Genomic DNA, 15,948 nt, shown 5'->3' on the forward strand with positions numbered 1-15,948 from the left:
GGGATCTTTGAGCAAGGGATAAAGTAGACTTGTTTTGAGAACAAATCAGTAACAACCCAAATAATGAAGCTCAATAAGAGTGGAACTCTCAGCAGTTCTACTAATAAGTCAATAGAGATATCTTTCTAAGGGACAAGGGGATTTGTCACTGGTTGCAGTAGTCCCATGGGTTTCCCTAGTTGTCTTTTGGCTGACACATACTCTGGGCAACTGCTATATAGTTTTAAATTGTCCTTTTTGAAAAATGGTCACCAGAATTGTTGTTTTCCCAGACTGCCCACTTCCATTCTTTCTCTCTTAATTTTTAGAGGTGTAGGCACGGTGTTAAAGGGTTCCTTGGGAACCCTGGGGGTTTCTTGCAGCAGTTCAGGCCTTGCATTGGGCCAGTGGGTCTTCGAACCACTTGTGCAAGACCCATAATGAATCGGTCAAAGGGCTCCATATACCCTCAAACCTTTAAGATTAAAATCTGTGAAAGAGAGAATCATTTACTGTAGGTCATTTTAATTCTTGGAGGAAAAATAGAGTGGATATTAAACAAAATAAAGATTTTCTTTTCTTTTTGGAATATGATAAAAGTTGTCTAAGTGGTTATTCTGCCTTGAAGTGAATTTTATAGTTTTTGGTTCTTAAAACGATGGTTTTATATATGAACATCCATATATTTAATAGTTGGTATAAGAACATTTTAGCATGTGAACTTTTTCCAAAGTGCCTTTTCCTACAACCTCTAAATGTTTGGGAATTTTGTCTCGTCAGCTTGTTTATTTTCACTGACAGTGTTTAAGATTATTTAACAAAATTGCATTAAGGATTTTACTGTATCTAGAACAGTGCTTCATCAGTTGAAATTATTATTTTCTCCTTATTTCAGTTGTGTTTTAAATATTTAGCAAATTATCATTATACTGTATATTACAAAAACGAACTGAAACTGATCAATTTATCTTAATCTTAATTTTACTCTATTGTGTTTCTCCCAAAAGACAACCCATCTTGAAAAGAAGTCCTATCATGTTTTTGAGCGCATGCAATCAAATTAAGCCCCCCCTAACCCTAATTAGGACCCAGCATACCCTGGGGTGCAGGGGGTTGGGCACGATATACATGTAAAAAATAAGGTAGGGTAGGGATGTGATGGTGGAGCTTCCCTATTTACCAGGCCTCGTACCTGCCTCACCTTCTTCTGCAGCCGCTTCTGTAGCTGCTTGCCACCACTCGCACACATTGCTCTGGCCTCCATTTTGCCTTCAGATGCCTACTGGAAGGCTTCTGCAGCTGATCTATTATCTTCTGCAGAGGGCTTTCCAGAAGGCCTTTGTATCCAATAACAGAGCTCCAGATCAATCCAAACTCTGTTATTGACTGTAGATGCCTTCCGAAGAGCCCTCTGCAACCGATAATAGATGGGTTGCAGATGCCTTCTGACAGGCATCTGAAGGCGAAAGCTTCCGACAAGCATCTAAAGGTGAAGCGGAGGCCAGGGCAATGCCTCGGAGTGGTGGAGAGCAGCACAGGAGAAGTGAGCCAGCAGTGAGCTCCTGCTGGGTGGGGCTGTCTGTGCCATTGCCATGAGATGAGTCAATAATTAGAACCCTCCAAAAAGAAGGCCTAACCATTTTGTGTGGGGGTGGGGGGGTGGAGAGTCAAAAGAAAATAGGATCTGGCCTTCTTTTTGGAGAAACACAGTAATCTTTTCCAACACAGTACCATCAAGATGTATTGGATTAGCATTTCCATCATCCCTATCCCAGCATAGCCAATGACTATGCTCTCTGCTAATAATAAAGATTGCAATCCAAAACATTTGGAGGGGACTAAAGTGAAGAATTTTTAAGTAAAGCAAACTACTTTTCTGTCACCCCTAGGAGATTTAATGCTAGTTTATAATTATTTTGATAGAACTATCAAAATGCTTATTTTGTTTGTTCCTGAAGCATGGATGGCATCTTAAAGAAAATCTTGAAAAAATGCTGTGTCAAAGGGGGCTGCACTAAAAGAGCCTTAGCTGATATTTGAGATATAATGCACATTCTAATAATGAAAACTGAACTTTCTCTTTCTTTTTACCTTTACAAATTCTATTAAACATTTTGAAAAATATTATTGATTTATATTGTTGCTGTTCCTTAGTGAGCTGGCTGGGGAATTCACACTTCTTAAAATTGCTGAAATTGGGAAACACAAATGAGAAAAAATATTAAAAATATTTTTATTATATTATTATTTTTATTATATTCATGTACTGTGTTTCCCTGAAAACAACTGACTCACCTGACTTGGGCGCGTTGCCACCAGCCTCTTTTTTGCTATCAGAGGCCTTCAGGAACTTCTTCATCCGGCAACTCATTCCTGAAGGCCCCTATAGCTGATAACAGAGCTCCAGATCGATTTGGGGCAACACAATAGTTGCTTACCAAGTACATCTAAATTATATTAAAATAATCAAAATATCTTTAGATCCCCCAAGCATGTCAAACTTTTGAGTATCCCTAATGTTTGGAAATTGAAAGTTGAAAAATGTGACATGTCCTACATTAAGCAAGGTTAACTGTCTGGCATCCTTAGAAATTGTAGTTTAAATGTCTACAGCGTCAAGATGCCTGCGTAAAATGCCTGAAGACGTTTAGTTTATCATTCATAATACAAAAAATATAAATTTATAATCAATCTTTATCTAACTAAATGAATGTAATATTTTGTAAATAATATGATGGCATATGTTTATCGTGATATAATTGTTTCATTATTAGAAGCTCATCAGAATTTAACTAAGGAATGGCTACTGAGATCTAAATTACCTCACAGAAGAATCTCTCCCCTGATTCAATAAAAGGATAGACAAAAGGGAAGATTATAGAAACTGATACATGTTTTATTTCAATTTTGCATCCAGTATGAGCCTAGGGCAGCCCTGGGTGTTTTACGGCCTTAGGCCATATACAGCTCTTTGACTATTCCTGTCCAATGTGAAGTCAATAGGAAATCAGAAATCAAACATAAATAAGCATGTTGTAGGGGGTGAGAGAAGAAGCCAAGTCAGGTCTGACTGTGCAGTCGCCGTGCACTCCTTCAGTTGGCTGGCGGTTTCAGGAGGGTGAGGAGAGAAACTGCTCATTTCTCTCCTGGAGCAGCCTGTTGAAGCAGTGGTGTTCATTAATGGAGGGGACCCAGACTTGGCCACCCACAGCACCTCAGTTGAAGTGTGGCAAGTAGGGGAACCACAGTTAGGACATAAGTAAATAAATATTGGTTTGGCCTTCCACAACAGTCCCAGATTCTCTTGTGATTCCTTGGGGAAATTAATTGCCCACCCCGACCTAACAGTTAAGATGTTGGACTTACAGAAATTGTGGATCTTTTCTTAGGCACAGGTACTGCCTAGATGACTTTTTGCCCAACCTACCTCACATTGCTGTAGAGAAAATAGTTGAAGAGAGCATTATGTATGCTGTCTTGAGTTGAACAAAAGTAGGATATAAATCCCAAAAATAAAGAAATAAGCCTCAGCCTTGGTGAGGCAGACAGTTTATCCTGCCTATACAAAGCAATAGCATAATAATGATTTTTAAATGGTTTATGAAAAAAAAGAATTTAAATAATAAGCTGATTCTCTATTTATTTGCTTATATATAGTTAATAAAACTGCGTTAGCTATTATATGTTTCTGATGAACATTTTCCTTACATCAACCACATTGGTTTTCAGGTTTCTGAGTGAGAATGTAGTGGGGGTGGATATGGTAGTTTTAATGAAATGTCCATACCTTTTCATCTAACCAATGGTCTCATTGGATAACTTGATGTGGCTATAAATATTAGATCTATACTGTGGATTTTATTTATTCTATTCTATTCTAATCTAATCTTATTTATTTATTTATTTATTTATTATGCATTCTTTTTTGGGGCATCAGAGTGGTTTTTCTGAGAAACTGGTGTTTATGTTGCCTTATGGGATTAATTTTGTCTTTCCTACAGAGATGCAGTAGCCCATCTTCTCCTACTAGTACGTCATCCCTAACTGGGTCAGTTGGACACTCTATTAGCTGGGGTGACCGGCAAGGGCAGTGGCTTCGCAGGAGACGGCTTGATGGTGCCATTAATAGAGTCCCTGTGGGTTTCTATCAGAAAGTGTGGAAGATCCTTCAGAAGGTAATTGGAAAAAGGCAGAAGGCTGAACAATGATGCTTGATAATATTGCCATGTCGGTTTAATGTGCATTGCTACATTTGGAATTTAGCTACTTGGTTTAAAAAAACCTTAAAGCAATAAGTGAAATCTTTGACTAAACTTACTGAAATATTTTGAAATGGGTTTTTCAAATAGTAAGGACCCTTGACCCTTTATTTTAAAATTCTATTTTCAATATTGTATATTATATATTTTCTAAAAATATTTTGAGAATATTTTTCTGCTTTGAGGTTGCTGTTTTTGTAATTATAGTACATCCTTTCATGAACTAGATCAAGCCAAGCATTTGTAGGGATACTAAATCACAATTTCAAACAGGCTAGTTGTACTTTGATTCCTAGCACTGATTCTCCAAAAATGTAAATTAATGTTAAATGTAAAAAGTTAAGAGTCAGAATTTTATTTTTTTTACAATAAATGGACCTGAAATACACTTCAGCATAATGGAGAACCACTTTACATATGAAATTGTGAAGGATTATCCAATAATTTGTTGGCAGCAGTAAGCTCCTTAAAAGGGCAGATGTCTTACTGAGAACTTAGTAAAACAAATGAAATGATATGCATTTCTTTGTTTGACATTCAAACTTGTCAGGGAAAAATTGCATATTTGGCAGAATAAATTGCAAATTAAAACACTCCTTTTTATTCTGGTTACACTTTCTCCATAGCGGGAGGAGTTAGCAGTCAGGATAGGATGGGTTGTTCTCACCTGTCAGAGGTGAGGACCGAGTCTGATATTTAAAGGTTGGATCTGCCCACTGACCACAGTTTCTGACTCGGTCCTCAGCAGAGCAGTTTGTGGTGAACACAACCCATCCAACTTGCTGGTCCTCCCGATTCAATCTACTCCTTTTTTCTTCTATTCATTTCACTGTAAGTATTCCTTTTGTTACCTTTCTCATTCTGAGACTTCCTGGTGACTGTAGGCTTCGTGGGCTGTGATTCGATGCACTGGCCATTGGCCCAGCCTACCACACAGAAGGTAGGGCCTTCGGCCTCCTCCTCTAGGCTCTGAGTTTCCTCAAGGCCATTCGGGCCTTAATGGTAGTCTCCTCATGCAGCATGCCTTAAGCACATGGTCTGGACTGCCGGCTGATTACAGTTGCACAGCCTACTTTGCCGCTGAAAGTGATCAACTACCCACGTTCTTCAGTGATTCTTGGCTTCCCTAGGCTGGTTACAGATGTTGGGCAGGTCTCCCCAGCCTCGAAAAAGTCTCCCAAGGCAATTCATGCTGTAGGCCATTGGCTGGTTATAGCTGTTGGCTTAGAAAGCAGCCACTCCCTTTGGAGCCTCCAAATCAGGCCGGTTGCTGTTGGCTGGTTACAGCCACTGAGCTCCTTTTTCCTTGCCACCCCACTTACCGAGCCACCCATTATATGTGGCCATATTTGGTGCTGGCTAATCTTTTATAAACAATAATTCCACTCAAATAATCATGATTTTATTATTCATGCAAAAATATCCACTTAATACTCTTTGTGCCATAAAGAATATGTAAAATTTGTTTTATAGACAGGGGGCGGGGGAGAGAGAGAGAGAGTTTTCTGTTCTAAAAACTATGCTTTTCATAGAAAATTCCAGATTCAATGCATTAGTTACATCAGATAGTAGCACTTAGCTAAATTTGATTTGACTCTGTTCCCTCCACAAAAAAAATCTACTCTCACTAGCACTTGAATTACAGACCACCAGAATTTATGGCTTAACTCTTCTAAAAAAAACTGAATTCAGATGCTCATGTAATTAATTACCTTGTAGTCTGGTATGAAAATATTTTATTTGAAAGTTATTTATTTATTTATTTATTACTTAGATTTGTATGCCGCCCCTCTCCGAAGACTCGGGGCGGTTCACAACATGTAGAAACAAATCATAAGCAATCAGACAAATTTAAAATATTTAAATACAGTGGAACCCCGACATACGAAATTAATTGGTTCCGGAAGGAACCTCGTATGTCGAAGAGCTCGTAGGTCGAAGCATTGTTTCCCATAGGAAACAATGGAAAAGTGATTAATGCGTGCAAGCCCGAGGGCTGAGGGGAAAAGACGTCGGCTGAGGGGTGCCCGGTGCTTCGGAGCCGGCATGGGGGGGCTTTCCATGCTGGCTCCGATCTTTTCAGACAAGCGCGCCGATTCTCCGCTCACTCCGGGTGAGCGGCGAATCGGCGCATCTGTTTAAAAAGATCGTAGCCGGCATGGAAAATCCCCCCATGCCAGCTACGAGCTTTTTAGACAAGCGCGCCGATTCTCCGCTCACTCCGGGTGAGCGGCGAATCGGCGCATCTGTTTAAAAAGATCGTAGCCGGCATGGAAAATCCCCCCATGCCAGCTACGAGCTTTTCAGACAAGCGCGCCGATTCTCCGCTCACTCCGGGTGAGCGGCGAATCGGCGCATCTGTTTAAAAAGATCGTAGCCGGCATGGAAAATCCCCCCATGCCAGCTACGAGCTTTTCAGACAAGCGCGCCGATTCTCCGCTCACTCCGGGTGAGCGGCGAATCAGCGAATCTGTTTAAAAAGATCGTAGCCGGCATGGAAAATCCCCCCATGCCAGCTACGAGCTTTTCAGACAAGCGCGCCGATTCTCCGCTCACTCCGGGTGAGCGGCGAATCGGCGCATCTGTTTAAAAAGATCGTAGCCGGCATGGAAAATCCCCCCATGCCAGCTACGAGCTTTTCAGACAAGCGCGCCGATTCTCCGCTTACTCCGGGTGAGCGGCGAATCGGCGCATGTGTTTAAAAAGATCGTAGCCGGCATGGAACATCCCCCCATGCCAGCTACGAGCTTTTCAGACAAGCGCGCCGATTCTCCGCTCACTCCGGGTGAGCGGCGAATCGGCGCATCTGTTTAAAAAGATCGTAGCCGGCATGGAAAATCCCCCCATGCCAGCTACGAGCTTTTCAGACAAGCGCGCCGATTCTCCGCTTACTCCGGGTGAGCGGCGAATCGGCGCATGTGTTTAAAAAGATCGTAGCCGGCATGGAACATCCCCCCATGCCGGCTACGAGCTTTTCAGACAGGCGCGCCGATTCTCCGCTCACTGCTAAAAGCGGAGAATCGGCACGCCTGTCTGAAAAGATCGCCGCCGGTCCGGTGGGGTTTTGCAGCAACCTCCGAGCCCAGGTTGCTCGGAGGTTGCTGCAAAACCCCACCAGACCGGCGGCGATCTTTTCAGACAGGCGCGCTTTCTCGAAAGGGCGGAGAAAGCCCTCTCTCGCAGCCTCCTGGCTGGGAGCACTTTCGCTGCGAGAGAGGGCTTTCTCCGTCCCTTTCGGGAAAGCCCTCTCTCGCAGCGAAAGTGCTCCCAGCCAGGGAGAGCGTTCAGATCCCCCCACCCCCAGCAGGAAGCGTTCAGATCCCCCCACCCCCAGCAGAAGCCAAGGACTCACCAAGCGCTGGATACGAACGGAGAAGAGCCAGGCTGGTTTGCTTTGCAGAGCCGAATAAAGCGTCACGCCCCCCTGACGCTTTTGGCGGCAAAAGAGCCCAGCATCGCTTCGGAAGCCGCCGAAAGCGTCAGAGGGGCGTGACGCTTTATTCGGCTCTGCATCAGCTCGGAAGCAAAGCAAGCCAGGCCGGCTCTTCTCGGCTCGTATCCCGAATGGAAGCTCGTGAGTCGAGCAAAAATTTCTCTACTCTCCCAGCTCGTATCTCGAGTAGCTCGTAAGTAGAGCTGCTCGTATGTCGGGGTTCCACTGTATTTAAAAACCCCATATGCTAACAGACACACACACAGACATACCATGCATAAAATAAACGTGCCCAGGGGGAGATGTTTCAGTTCCCCCATGCCTGACGGCAAAGGTGGGTTTTAAGGAGTTTACGGAAGGCAGGAAGAGTAGGGGCAGTTCTAATCTCCGGGGGGAGTTGGTTCCAGAGGGCCGGTGCCGCCACAGAGAAGGCTCTTCCCCTGGGGCCCGCCAACTGACATTGTTTAGTTGACGGGACCCGGAGAAGGCCCACTCTGTGGGACCTAATCGGTCGCTGGGATTCGTGCGGCAGGAGGCGGTCTCGGAGATATTCTGGTCCGATGCCATGAAGGGCTTTAAAGGTCATAACCAACACTTTGAATTGTGACCGGAAATTGATCGGCAGCCAATGCAGACTGCGGAGTGATGGTGAAACATGGGCATACCTAGGTAGGCCCATGACTGCTCTCGCAGCTGCATTTTGCACGATCTGAAGTTTCCGAACACTTTTCAAAGGTAGTCCCATGTAGAGAGCATTACAGTAGTCGAACCTCGAGGTGATGAGGGCATGAGTGACTGTGAGCAATGAGTCCCGGTCCAGATAGGGCCGCAACTGGTGCACCAGGCGAACCTGGGCAAACGCCCCCCTCGCCACAGCTGAAAGGTGTTGTTCTAATGTGAGCTGTGGATCGAGGAGGACGCCCCAGAGATCGGTGCCCCTTCCTCTCCCACCTCCCGAGCGTCAGGTGGGCCAAACCTATCATTCACACTACTACCAATGAATTCATCCATACCATAACCCCCCCCCACCCATCCAATCATACCAATCATTCCATACTAATACTAAATTAGTATTAAATTTATTGGTGACATTAACTAATACTAGAAATAACTTAAACCAACCTCCATCTTAAATTCCTGTAATTAATTTACATGCTAGTTTATGCTATTGTTTTTATAGTAAAGCAGTGTTATTTTTCTAGTGTCACGGACTTTCTATTGATGGGTATGTCCTTCCATCTTCAACCACAAGGGAGGTAAGAGAAACTGTTTCATTTATCACAGAGACAATAAGGAAGCCTAGAATAGTATGAGGCAAAATGAGAGAATGCCAAATAGTATTGTTGCTAGCAGTTAATAGAAGTGGCTTGCTAATATTGAAAAGTGTGTATGGGTGAGGGATTTGGGGAAACTTTCCATCTGTAACTTTTGTGCGTTTTGAATCACATCTTGCCTTGCTTTCATTGCTATCATTTCAAACTCACTAAAGTACCTCTTCTCTATCTCAATGAAGTTGGAGGTTTTCTTTCTTGGGTTTTGAACTGAGGCAGGCCTGACAGTTGTATCAATTGTTACACATACAGTGATCCCCCGGTTATTGCGTCCCCGACCATTGCGAACAGGGTAATTCGCAATTTTTCAACCCGGAAGTCAAAATACCATCTACGCATGCGTGCCCTTTTTTTCTATGGGCACGCATGCGTAGATGGCAACCGGGAGATCAGCTGCTGGGCGGCTTCCCTGGGTCTTCCCCCTCTTGCTGGCATCAGCGAGGAGTTTCCCCACCGCCCACGCAAACTCCTCGCTGCCGCTCGCCCGCCCTTCGCCTACCCACGCCGTTCGCTCCCCCTCTTGCTGGCGGGAGGGCGAGAAGCCCTCCCCAGCACCCGCTCGCCCGCCCTTCGCCCTGGCCGCTTCTTCCCAGCAGAGAAATTCCAGCCCCCACCTGGTCCCGCCCGATCCTCCTCCCTGAGGCAGCTCGCACTCCCATGGCCGCTTCCTCCACCCTCCATCGCAAGCCCTCGCCACCGCAGCCAACGCGCGCTGCGATCTTCAAGCCCGGCTCCTTTCAGCCCAGCATCCCGGGCCAAGCGGCTGCCTTCCGTGACTGAGCCTGGCTGGCCCGGAAGATCGTAGCGCGCGTTGGCTGCAGCGGCGAGCGAAGCCAAGCTGGCAGCAATGTCGCCGCCGCAACAGCCAACACGCGCTACGATCTTCCGGGCCAGCCAGGCTCAGCGGATCAAGCCCGGCTCCTCTCGGCCCAGCATCCCGGACCAAGCGGCTGCCTTCCGTCACTGAGCCTGGCTGGCCCGGAAGATCATAGCGCGCGTTGGCTGCAGCGGCAAGCGAAGCCAAGCCGGCAGCAATGTCACCGCCGCTGCAGCCAACGTGCGCTACGATCTTCCGGGCCAGCCAGGCTCAGTGACGGAAGGCAGCCGCTTGGCCCGGGATGCTGGGCCGAGAGGAGCCGGGCTTGATCCGCTGAGCCTGGCTGGCCCGGAAGATCGTAGCGCGTGTTGGCTGCAGCGGCGGCGACATTGCTGCCAGCTTGGCTTCGCTCGCCGCTGCAGCCAACGCGCGCAATGATCTTCCGGGCCAGCCAGGCTCAGCGGATCAAGCCCGGCTCCTCTCGGCCCAGCATCCCAGGCCAAGCGGCTGCCTTCCGTCACTGAGCCTGGCTGGCCCGGAAGATCGTAGCGCGCGTTGGCTGCAGCGGCGAGCGAAGCCAAGCTGGCAGCAATGTCACCGCCGCTGCAGCCAACGCGCGCTACGATCTTCCGGGCCAGCCAGGCTCAGCGGATCAAGCCCGGCTCCTCTCGGCCCAGCATCCCGGGCCAAGCGGCTGCCTTCCGTCACTGAGCCTGGCTGGCCCGGAAGATCGTAGCGCGCGTTGGCTGCAGTGGCGAACGAAGCCAAGCAGGCGCGCCGTTCTCCGCTGACTCCTAAAGTGGGGAAGTTCGCCAGGAGTCAGCGGAGAACGGCCCAACTGTTTTAAAACGATCGGAGCTTTCCAATGAATCCCGAAGACAAACGGCAAACTTCCGCGTTTGTCTTCGGGACTCATTGGAAAGCCGCGCGGGTGTTTTAAAACATCCCCGCCGACATGGGGGGCTTGCTAGCACCACCCCCAACCCGGGTTGGGGGTTCGGGGGGTGCTAGCGAGCCCCCCATGTCGGCGGCGACATTTTAAAACAGCCGCGCCGCCCCCCAATCTTCGGCTCCTTGCTAGCGCTGCGGAAGTTTAAAACACCATCTGCACATGCGCAGATGGTGTTTTTACTTCCGCAGCGCTACTTCGCGAAAACCCGCTCGTTGCGGGGGGTCCTGGAACGGAACCCTCGCAACGAGCGGGGGATCACTGTAGTTATGAAGCAAATTTCTTAAGGTAATGTCATAAAACTAAAATGTATTAAGTTTTTATTTTATTTAGTAAGTATAAAAAATTTGCAGTGTGTTTCATCCATAATAATTTGGCATTTCCCATTTTTACTACTGTTATGTTTTTTGCTCTTGAAAAAAAATGTGTTTCTTTCCTTTGCCTGCTACTTCCTGAGAAGAAGAAAAAAAAGAGGCAGGCTGGATAATCCATTGCTAGCTGTATGCTTTGAGGGTTCTTAATTATGGCTTTGTGGCAAATTCTAATTTTAGCAATGAACTATATTTGTCCAGTTTTTAGCAAGAGAAATTGAAAATTGGTTGTTGTCTAGGGTCATAGAAGCAGGTTTGATACTAGTAAAATGCAAACCATTATAACACCAAGGTTAAGGGGAAAATATAGCAGTGAGAATGAACTATTTATTTATTTATTTATTTAATTTATTTATCCGTTCATTTATTTATTTATTTGATTTATATGCCGCCCTCTCTGAGGACTCAGGGCGGCTTACAACATATAAAAACAACATATAAAAACAATACAAAATATCTTAAATTCAATTAAATTCAAAACTAGCTAATCTAAAACCCAAGTTATTTAAAAAATAAATCATTCCCATTCAAACAAATAAACATATATTTCATTCATCAGCCAGGGGGCTAGAATCTAATGGCCCCAACCCTGGCAGCACAGATGAGTCTTCAAACTCTTGCGGAAGACAAGGAGGGTGGGGACGGTACAAATTTCTGGGGGGAGCTGATTCCAGATGTATATTATGTGGATTAAAATACACTATACATAATGAAAATACAAAAAAGGAAAAGATTAAAGAAAAAAGAAGATCCAGTAGTATTCATTTGGAAACAATTCAGAATTAACAATCTTTAAGCTTATGTAGAAACATTGCTTCCTCTAATCATTTTTAGGAGATAAATGTTTTTTTTAAAATACAATACAGTGTTCCCTCGATTTTCATGGGGGATGCATTCTGAGACCGCCCACGAAAGTCAAATTTCCGTGAAGTAGAGATGCAGAAGTAAATACACCATTTTTGGCTATGGATAGTATCACGAGCCATCCCTTAACACTTTAAACCCCTAAATTACCATTTCCCATTTCCTTAACAACTATTTACTCACCATTATTACTGGTATCAACATTGAATAAGACACTTAGTGATCCTGATATTTATAAACATAATTAATTATTAACAATAATTAATTTTTTTGTTATTTATTTGCATGTACTCTGACAGATTTTGAATTTAAATTGCTTGTACTCCCAAAAAAAATGAAGACACATAAATGTGCATGCAGACACATAGAATAGCAATAGCACTTAGACATCTATACTGTACAAATTTACAGTGCTTTACAGCTCTCTCTAAGTGGTTTAGAGTCAGCATATTGCCCCCAACAATACGCTGACTCTAAACCTCATTTTACCCACCTCAAAAGGATGGAATGCTGAGTCAACCTTGTGCCTTGTGAGATCCCAATTGCCAAACTACTGGCAGTCAGTGATCAGTAGCCTTCAGTACTGCATTCCAACCACAGCACTACCACAGCTCTTAATTCAGACAAAAGTTTGGCAATGACATATGAAGTCATCGGGCGGGAAAAACCGTGGTATTGAAAAAAAACTGCGAAGTATTTTTTAATTAATATTTTTTGAAAAAACATGGTATAGGCTATTCGCAAAGTTGAATTGCAACTGCTGCCCGCCAGGACCATCCGAAGCCAGCCCGGCCGCACCTGCCTCCCCCCTCTTGCCCAGCAGGTGATGAAGCGCTTGGGAGGATGTCCGGCTTGGTATCCAGAGTCCCCTCCCCTCGGCACCCCCAAGCTGAGTCAGTGACTCCCCGTTTCTCTGAGCCTCCCCTCAGAAATCCTGAAGCCGGGATGCCACCGCCATAGCTCCGTAACTTCGCCTCACAAATGTCTCACAAACTCTCCACCCACCACCTGCAGGTGAGTGGAGATGTGTGTCTCCCATTCTGTCTGCCGTGATACTCCCGGATCCTCCTTGCCATTCCGTTCTCTAGCAAGCTCCGTTCTCTAGCAAGCCTCTAGATAGATAGATAAATGTGTAGGGGGATGGATGGATAGAGGGATAGATGATTGATAGATAGATAGATAGATAGATAGATAGATAGATAAATAGATCATCTAACTATCATCTATCTATCTATCTATCTATCAATCATCTATCCCTCTATCCATTTATCCATCCATCTATCCATCTACCTATCAATCATCTATCCCTCTATCCATCTATCTCTCTATCAATCTATCTATCTAGAGAACAGAGCTTGCCAGAGAACGGTGCTTGCTAGAGAACGGAATGGTGAGGACAACCCGGGAGTAGCATGGCAGACAGAATGGCAAACGCACATCTCCACTCACCTGCAGGCAGGGGGAAACGCTTGTGAGGTGTTTGTGAGGCGAAGTTACGGGCCGGGAACGGAGCTACAGTGGCAGTATTCTGGCTTCGGGGTTTCTGAGGGGAGGCTCAGAGAAGTGAGGAGCTGCTGACTCAGCTTGGGGGTGTCGAGGGGAGGGGACTCCGGACCCCGAGCTGGACATCCCCCCCAAGCGTTTCATCACCCGCCAGGCAAGAGGGGGGGAGGCAGGTGCGGCCGGGCCGGCTTCGGAGGGTCCTGACAGGTAGCAGTTGCAATTCAACTGGCTGATGGGCAGGAGGGGTGAGGAGGACTCGGAGCAGTTTCTCCCAGATGGAGAAGCTGCACAAGCTCGCCGGGGCTGCTGAGGATCCGGCAGAGGGAGGTGAAGTGGTGGCCGGATTAGGACTCCAGGCCTCAACCTCAACTGGCTGCCGCTTCTTTGGCCGGGGGGACAAAGGGGAGCGCATGGCTGTCCCCACGGGCTCTGGAGGAGGAGGAGGAGGAAGAGGAAGGGGGGCATCTCGCCCAGCCACTGGAAAGCAAAAGGAAAATCCCACGCACTTCAACCAGCAACAGTCGATATTGGCAGTCTGGAGGCGGGGAATCCTGGTGGGGGTGGCAAGCAAATGGGAAATCCCGGTGTGGCGGTCACAAGGCAGGGGAATCCCTGCGGCAGTAAGAGAGTGCAGGTGCAGTAAGAGAGCGCATGCACCCGGGCTTGGGTTCATAAGGGGAAAATTGTTCTTAAGAAGAGGCAAACAAATCTTAAACACCGGGTTCGTATCTCGAAAAGTTTGTAAGTAGAGGCGTTCATAAGTAGAGGTACCACTGTACCTCCAAGGCATATTTTAGAGGATTGGTGATGACAATCCTCTGTTACATATGATCATGATATCAAGCATTATATGTATCTTTGTTATGTCTTGCTTTTGTTGTGTTTTTAAAGCATATATTTAATAAATATTTTTTTTAAAAAGAAAAGAAATGATGGACTTGAAGAAACATAAATATGATAGAAAAGAGGTTGCAAGAGACATTACGTTATCAAAACAGAATTTCTTGGAAAATGCAAACAAACTGGGAAAATAATTGGCTTATTGCATGAGGAAAGTGAAAAAATGGATTAAACAATTAGAAAATGAAGTGGGAGAACTACAACATGATGATGAAGATAAAAAGAAGATTTTGTATGGAGATAATGTAAAGAACTCTCTAAGCAAGAGAAAATTAATGATGAGAAAATACTGTATGTCAAAATTTGGAAAAGGCAGAGTTGCCTATAATTCCAGAAAAATATAAGACAATCCTGGAAGAGAAAGGTACTATGATGGAATTGATTGATACCATTAAGAAAGAAAAAAAATGGAAAAACACTGGGGCCAGATGGCCTACCAGCAGATGTTTATAAGAAATTTGAAGAAGTATTTGGTTTGACAATACTGGAGTTATTTAATTAATTGATTTTAGAAGCTAAAATCCCAGAGACATGAAGAGGTATTTATTACCTTGATACCAAGAGAGGATATGAATCTACAAAAAGTTAAAAATTATAGACCAATTTCATTACTGAATGTGGGTTACAAAATATTTGTATCTATAATAGCGAATAGGTTTAAAACACTTCTCAATGAATTTATTCATGTGGTTTTCTTCTCAAAAGACAGATAAGAGATAATATTTAAACACTATAGAGATTTATTTATTTATTTATTTATTCATTCATTCATTCATTCATTCATTCATTTATTTATTGGATTTGTATGCCGTCCCTCTCCATCAACTCGGATGTTATGAACAACATCCTGAGAAACAAATGGTACTTATGTTCTTGGATGCACAGAAAGCATTTCACAACATAAATTGGCAGTTTATGAATGAACAATTACAGTATATGGACTTTGGGGTGAGATTTCTTGGTTTAATAAATGCAATTTACACTAAGCAAACCACAAGAATTATAATCAATGGAGAAATGACTGATAAAGTTGAAATTACTAAAGAACAAGGCAAGGATGTCCATTATCCCCATTGTTATTTATATTGACTTTAGAAGTACTAAATAGGTCTATAAGAAAGGATAAATAGATTATGGGCCTTAAAATTAGGAGAGTACAAATTACAAGCTTTTGCAGATGATTTTAACGTTCATACTTGAAAATCCACTTATTTCTGGACTAAAGGTTTTGTGTCAAATTGAAAGATATGGAGAAGTGGCTGGGTTGAAAATAAATAAATATAAGACAAAAATGATTGTGGAAAATATGACAGAAAAACAAAAAAAGGGAACTGATAGGATTTTAAATATACAAATAGTAAAAAAGGTGAAATATGTGGGGATCCGGTTATCAGCAAGATGTTTAACACTTAAAGAAGATAATTACTTAAAACTTTAAAAACAGATTGAGAACAACCTTGAAAAATGGAGTAATTTGCAATTATCCTTAATGAGCAGAATCACATTAATTAAGATGAATATTCTACTATGATTACTTTTTTT

At 44.3% G+C, this 15,948-nt stretch overlaps 1 protein-coding gene across 3 annotated transcripts in view; it reads left to right on the forward strand.

The window, feature by feature from the left end:
* The window catches only part of PHKA2 (phosphorylase kinase regulatory subunit alpha 2), a 105,111-nt gene that overhangs the window by 70,472 nt on the left and 18,691 nt on the right, over nt 1–15,948 (forward strand). For all 3 annotated transcript variants that reach the window (XM_070750744.1, XM_070750745.1, XM_070750746.1), the window contains 2 exons: nt 3,981–4,154; nt 8,874–8,927. In XM_070750744.1, coding sequence (XP_070606845.1) covers nt 3,981–4,154; nt 8,874–8,927 — 228 coding nt within the window. The remainder of the gene's footprint in view (nt 1–3,980; nt 4,155–8,873; nt 8,928–15,948) is intronic.

This window comes from Erythrolamprus reginae, chromosome 4 (genome assembly GCF_031021105.1).
Source record: "Erythrolamprus reginae isolate rEryReg1 chromosome 4, rEryReg1.hap1, whole genome shotgun sequence".
NCBI lineage: Eukaryota > Metazoa > Chordata > Lepidosauria > Squamata > Dipsadidae > Erythrolamprus > Erythrolamprus reginae.